Consider the following 7,500-nt stretch of genomic DNA (forward strand, 5'->3'; position numbering starts at 1 on the left):
CGCAGTTGGCGGAGGACAGTGTTGTTCACCGGAGGATGAGGACGGCCTTTAGACTCATGAAGGCATCGCTCGTGTCCGTCGCTACGAATGCAATAGAAGCCTTTGGTTTGGTTAAAGTAGAAGTTGGACGCCAGGATCCGAGGCGGGAGGTCGAGGAAGCGCTCGACTCGCTGGAGCTCCGGCAGCGGGTCGTGGATCAGCGTGTCTCCGTCCACGATGTGAATCTGCTCCAGAGGGAAGTGCTGGAGCCAGCTCCTCATGTGCACGTCGTACAGACTCCGCTGGATGGCTTTGTAGCGCGTGTTCAGCGCGCCGTTCTTCACCAGCATGTTCTCGATGGCCTGAACGGGCTTGTGGTTCTCCAGCCGGTTGAAGTAGACTTGCGTGTAATCCGAGATGACTCTCTCCGTGGGGTCTCTGAGGATCAGCAAGAGTCTGATGGACGAGTTCATGGCGTGAATCCGCGCGGGAGCAACCGGAGACGTGAAATACCCCGGCGTCTTCTCCACCGTGATCTGATGAGGGAACGAATACGGCATTTGCTCGCGATACCAATCGAAGCCTTTCCCGTAGTTCTCGTCCCAGTCGAAGAAGTGGACCTCGGTGGCGGCCGCGGCCACTTCCGGATGGATATCCAGCATTTCCAGCAACGCCCGCGTTCCTCCTTTCCGAACGCCGATGATAATGCTGTGCGGAGCGTGTTTGCTGGTTCCTGGAGGCGGGATCAAAGAAGGGGTGAAAGTCTCGTTTCCAGGATTTTCCGGGGCCGGAGTCACTTGGATGAACTCTGGAGGAGCGGCATACGTCCGGAGAACCAGGAACAACACGTAGCTCAGAAGATTAGCCATGGAGAGGGTTGAGGAGACTGATGGGATAAACGGCGGGTTTGTGCTGACGATGCAGCGCTCTGTGTTCGGTCACGATAGCGAGTCAAGCGATGGCGGATTCTTCCAGTCGCGCGGTCAGGGACGAGGTGTGGCCACCAGTCCAGAGAGCATCTGGAAAACACAAAGAAGTAAAGATGAGTTAATGTGACTCAGGCTATGTTTACACGGAAACGATCTGAAGAGAAAACGTAAAAGTGGCGTTGCGTTATCACTTTTTATTCTGCGTTTAGACGAGCGTTATCTGCGTGCATGTGGTGACGCAAAAGTGTGTGAGATTGGATGTAGTGTGCACTCCAGACGGCTAGGTGGCGATGTGGAGCACTGAGAGGGAAAGAGACGCTGACACAGTGTGTCATGTTTAATACGGTAAAGCTGCTGCTTTAACCCTCGCTGCTCTTTGCATGTCGCTCAATAATTACAGTTTTTTTTTGTCAATGAAATTAATGCTATATTTAAGTTTGATAATGTTTTGTTATTTTCCTGTACTAGCGCATGCCTGTGACGTAAACGCGTACGCGACGCCTTCACTGTCTAGCAGACTTTTGCGTTTTTACCGTTTTTATCCTTTAGACTGGAACGCGGCGGTGGAGCTTTTTTAAGATCTCCACTCTGGAGGAGGGTTTCACTTTATTGCGTTTTTAAGCCCCAAAAACGCCGTCGCCGTGTAAAAGAAAGGCACATCTGATCAAATATTTTTACGTTTTCACCCGCGAGCGTTCTCGTGTAAACAGGGCCTTAATAATAAGACATGTGACTTTTCCTCAGCAGAGGCTGTGATTGGATAACTGGACTAACCAGTCGACTAATTGCATCACAGCGTTTCTAAGTTGGTTTGGTGGCAGAGTCATTTATGATGGAGGGAAATAGAGCCTGATTGCAGAAACTTACACTTTTATTACTGATATTTTACCTTGGAAGTGACAATTTTGTTCTCTTGAACACATAGGATGGAAACGCTGCTTCATTCACAAATGATTTATACAATATTACAATTGTGTGCATAAGTTAAATTCACAACTTGAAATGGAAATCTTAGCTATTGTCTGCAATGTTGGACCAGGATCTGTTAATGTCTCTTTACTTACAGATCATGGCCACTCAAATCTATATTTTTACCGTCTTTAAATTGTTTAATTGACAAGTAGTTTGCTAATTCAATGTGTTATTTTAGATATCATTATAGTTTTCATCAATTTCCCAGTTAAATTACTTTTTTCATTGTCATGCTGATCCACAAAGACCCTCCTGAGAAAATGTGACCAAAATTATTCAGATTTCCTCCAAATAGATCCTATATATATTCAAGCCAGTTAAAATGTTTTTATCTCATTTGCAACTTAGATCAAATAGACACTCCGAGCATGCATGCAATATCACTGAATTCCAGTCACAACGGCTGATATAACCAAAGAAACCCTTATAACTCAGAAAGCAATTTGATTATATGTGAAGTGTTGCTATGTTTATAAAAATGCATTGCAATTCGACTCAGTAAAACACTTGGCACACGATTACCCAGCATTCCTCAGAGGATTCAATCAGTCCTAGTCCTTCCTCAAGATCAGCCAGATCAATCCACTGTCTTTTTATCAGGTCACATTAGTTAAGCTGCACCCCTTTTTTTTAATAGACATGAAAATGCAGATTTCGAAACTTAAATGGTTGTAATTCAAGAATGCTTTGGAATATAGATGAAAGATTGGTCTTGTTTTAAAGAAGAAATTTGGCAGATTTTTGTACTAATTAAGAAAATTAAACAGAAAAAAAGTTATACAAGTTTGAGTTTATAAAAATGTACAATATTAAAGTTTTTATTATTCATATTTTATATAAAATATATATTTTCAAAACCTGGTGGACTCTAAAATGCAACAAAAATAATAATCAAAGCCAAAAATCTGAACAAGTTGTGTTTCAAATGTTAGGTTGATATCTCAGAAAATAAGTGTTCAGTGAGATTTAGTTTGGGCGCAGTACCACACTTCTCCACTAGTGGACATTACTGCCCATATAAGAGCGCCTCCATTTCCATATGTGGTTTGAGTCTGAACCATTATTTTTACAATTTTCATACAATTTATGAAGTACACATCCTATTCAGAAGTAGTGTTGGACGTTTGGCAGATTTTGAAATGAATTCAACCTCTAAGAAACACAGAAGATCCCGTATGTGCATTATAACTCGCTGCCACATCACTAATGCTGAATCTATTATTATTTTCTTTATATTTAAAACATTTTCAGAGCTTTTTTTCTAAAAGAATTGAATGGATGCTATCTTTTGAACTCTTGGCATGAAAACAAACTGAGGTTTCTACCATTCTTTCATGATTTTTCATGTTCATCACTATTTCAAAATAAAGGTCTGAACACGCCTTAGGAGTATGAACATATTCTTGCTGCAAATTGATAAATTACGGCTCCTCTGTCATTTATTTTGAAATCAGTCACCAAATATGTAAACTAGAGATTGTAAGATAGAGTTTGTCAAGATTAGTTTAGGTTTAGTATAGGATATTACTGTTTTAAATGTGTAATGGCTGTGGCCAACTAACCAACCGAGAACGCTAGACGGTTAATGTTATCAGACACTGAGAACAAGCACTAAATGTGACCCTGGACCACAAAACCAGTCACATGGGTCAATTTTTTAAATTGAGATTTATACATCATCTGAAAGCTGAATAAATAATCTCTCCATTGATGTGTGGTGTGTTAGGATAGGACAATATTTGGTCGAGACACAACTATTGAAAATCTGGAATCTGAGGAGCAAAAAAATCTAAACATTGAGAAAATCTCCTTTAAAGTTGTGCATTTATGTTCACGATTGTGCTGCATTCACTCACAAAAATACATGTTTTATATATTTACGGTAGGACATTTACTAAATATCTTCACGGAACATGATCTTAATATCCTCATGATTTTTGGCATAAAAGAAAATTGGATAATTTTGACCCGTATAATGTATAGTTGCTATTGCCACAGATATACCCGTGCGGCTCCAGACTGGGTTCGTGTTCCAGGGTCACACATATATATATATATACACTAACTGACCGTCCCTGTGCGACGGCGTACACGTGTTTCTCTTCTTTCTCACTTAAAGAAGAGCCAAGGTCAAAATCCCAGGAAAGCAGTGAAATGAGGGATATGAGTGAAACTGGGGAATCTCTAAAGGACTCGCTGATTGAGTTCAAAGGATCTGCAAGTATTCCATGCAAATGTGCGAAATCTCAAACATCTTCTGACCTTTACGCTTCATCAAATCCCAAAGCGTGGCAAACAGAGACACAGTTAACAGACCCTCTTGCACAGACCAAACAGCCGAGCCTCCGGTCACAATATCCCGGCTGGGAAAGGTCACTTCCGTGGCATTTACCCGCCGTTCTCAAAACTGATTAAACCTTGTAACTCTCTCACAGATTACAGCCGTCTCACGCTTTCACACAGACACCATTACAACTCTTGAGTTCAGCTCGGGAACATTACACAAACTGCACTTCGGTCAAGTCAAGTAGATATTAATCACGTATTAATCATGTTTTTTTATGAATTGCCACTTCAAACCACTATCACTGATTGAGTCGCTCACTGGTCAAGCTGGTTTACTTTCACATGTGACCAGCAGCGCTTAAATGAGGGAAAAACAGCTTATAATTACAGACAAGGGTTTCTGGGACCCTGGAAAATGAAATTTACTGTATAATGTCATGAAATTTGGTCAATTTTGGATTCATAAAAATGAAATTTTAATGAATAAAGCTCTTTATGACAACCCGCCAAAATAAAAGTACACTTTCACTTGAAATAGCGACAGAAATTACTATTGTCTTAAAGTAGTAACAACAATAATAATACAGATTATTAAAAAAAAATTGTAAGGAATATCACTCAATTTTTCTTCCATGTTTTAATTTAAAAAGTAAACCTCAGTTTTACAGCACTTTCTTTGACAATTTAATCTTTAAAACAATTCCTTTCATTTTTTTGGCAGAGATTTATGCATTTGTTTGATGTAATTTTTGATTATAGATTTGTATTAAATCATAAGAAAGAATCCAGAAAAAAACTGAATTTCTGGAAAAAATAACACATTTCTTAGAGGCAAATATTAATTTAATAATTTGATTGTACATCCTTTTTGATGATTCAAATCAAATTAAATCATTTATAACAGAATACAAAAATAAAATAAAAAAATTAGGGGAGAAAATTAAACATTTCATAGTTAAAATTAATGTGAATAAATTAATACAATTTTAATAAACAAATAAAATGGAATCCAGAAAATGAAAACAGAAAACATGGAATTTGGGAAAAAAATTAAATGCTTTTAATTGCTTTATTATTGATAACATTTTAATTTTAAAATGTTAAAGTTGTAAATGTAAATGTTAAAATGTTCACACATTTTAAAGTTATTAAATTGTACAAAATGTATGAATTCAATTGATAAGAGATCCTTTTTGGAGATTCAAAATTAATTAAACCATTATAAATGGAATCAGGAAAAATGTAAATGTTAAACATGGAATTGGGGAAAGATGTTTCTCAGCTGACGCGTTTGTTGCGATCGAGTCTCCTAAACGAGTTTTCATGACTTCCAGCCTCCGGTGCAAAAGTAGTTCGTTCAGCAGTGAAAACTTTATTTCCTCCTTTCATAAACGACTTCCCACCTCTCTCTTTCTCTCTCTCCCTTCTTCTTCCCGCAAGCCTGTAATGTGTGAGCGAGTGAAGGTGCTGAGAGGAGCTGATGTCTCTGATGCGTTTGAACAGTAGAAGAGCTGAAGGCCGGATGCTCACAGCGAGACGAGAGGACGAGTTTACTGTCTAAACCAATCCAGCTCACAGGAGCCACTCAAACCAGCCCACGGTCCAGCCAGCTTCACTTACAGCGAGTGTGTCAAGCTTTACAGAGATAACAGGACAATAATGCAACAAACGTTTGTTTACAGAAGAAAATAGAGTCACGGTCCAGCCTTAGTATTCAGTGATGGTTCATTTTTGTTGTAAAAAAGTTATTAATTTAGTTCATTTATATATATATATAGCCGCTCTGGAGAAAACCATGATGCCATCGTCCAGCTCAGTTCAGTTCTCATATAATGCTGTCAATGCAGCAGATCAATAATATTGTTGAATATGAAATTAAATGACCCCAACTAAGCAAGACAAAAGCCAATGGCGACAAAGGCGAAAAAGGCGACAAGGAACCAAAACTCCATCAGTGACAGAATGGAGAAAAAACCTTGGGTTTTTTCCAGAAAAAAACCCTAGGTTTAAAAAAAAAAAAACCTTGAAAAAAAAAAAACCTTGAAAAAAACTTGGGAGAAAACAACAACAAAAAAAACTTGGGAGAAAACATAAAAAACCTTGAAAAAAAAAATTTGGGAGAAAACAAAAAAAAAACTTGGGAGAACCCCCCACCCCCCCCAAAAAAAAAACTCGGGAGAAAACAATACAATTTTGGGAGAAACCAAACAAACCTTGGGAGAGACCAAAAAAAAAAACTTGGGAGAAAAAATTAAAACAAAAAACTTGGGAGAAACAAAAAATAAACCTTGGGAGAAAAAAAAAAAAAAAAAAAAAAACTTGGAAGAACCAAAAAAAAAAAAAACTTGGGAAAAAAAAAACTTGGGAGAAACAAAAGGAAAAAAGCTTGGGAGAAACAAAACACTCATGCACAAAATATCATTACCACTAGTGACCGTGTTTACTCCTTTCTTTTCAACCATTGGATAGGATTTAAAAAACGTCTGTTGTATATACTTCTGACGGAGCGCTGTAAAATACATGAGAAAAACTACTGCGCAAAAATAATAAATAAAATGCTTTCATAAAAAAGTAAAATAACACATGCACGTTTTCCTAATATGATCATTAAAAACCAACAGACTGATGCTACAGACTGGGCCATCTGACCAATCACAGCAGACTGGGCCATCTGACCAATCACAGCAGACTGGGCCATCTGACCAATCACAGCAGACTGGGCCATCTGACCAATCACAGCAGACTGGGCCATCTGACCAATCACAGCAGACTGGGCCATCTGACCAATCACAGCAGACTGGGCCATCTGACCAATCATAGCAGACTGGGCCATCTGACCAATCACAGCAGACTGGGCCATCTGACCAATCACAGCAGACTGGGCCATCTGACCAATCACAGCAGACTGGGCCATCTGACCAATCACAGCAGACTGGGCCATCTGACCAATCACAGCAGACTGGGCCATCTGACCAATCACAGCAGACTGGGCCATCTGACCAATCACAGCAGACTGGGCCATCTGACCAATCACAGCAGACTGGGCCATCTGACCAATCACAGCAGACCACCTGGGCCATCTGACCAATCACAGCAGACTGGGCCATCTGACCAATCACAGCAGACTGGGCCATCTGACCAATCATAGCAGACTGGGCCATCTGACCAATCACAGCAGACTGGGCCATCTGACCAATCACAGCAGACCACCTGGGCCATCTGACCAATCACAGCAGACCACCTGGGCCATCTGACCAATCACAGCAGACCACCTGGGCCATCTGACCAATCACAGCAGACTGGGCCATCTGACCAATCACAGCAGACTGGGCCA

At 39.9% G+C, this 7,500-nt stretch overlaps 1 protein-coding gene across 2 annotated transcripts in view; it reads right to left on the minus strand.

Moving 5' to 3' along the window:
- Positions 1 to 7,500, minus strand: part of hs3st1l1 (heparan sulfate (glucosamine) 3-O-sulfotransferase 1-like1) — a 65,489-nt gene that overhangs the window by 330 nt on the left and 57,659 nt on the right. For both annotated transcript variants that reach the window (XM_079635546.1, XM_079635547.1), the window contains exon 3: positions 1 to 998. This exon is cut by the window's left edge. In XM_079635546.1, the coding sequence (XP_079491672.1) occupies positions 1 to 848 (848 nt within the window). In that variant the 5' untranslated portion in view covers positions 849 to 998. The remainder of the gene's footprint in view (positions 999 to 7,500) is intronic.

This window comes from Phoxinus phoxinus, assembly GCF_949152265.1.
Source record: "Phoxinus phoxinus genome assembly, chromosome: 14".
Lineage (NCBI taxonomy): Eukaryota > Metazoa > Chordata > Actinopteri > Cypriniformes > Leuciscidae > Phoxinus > Phoxinus phoxinus.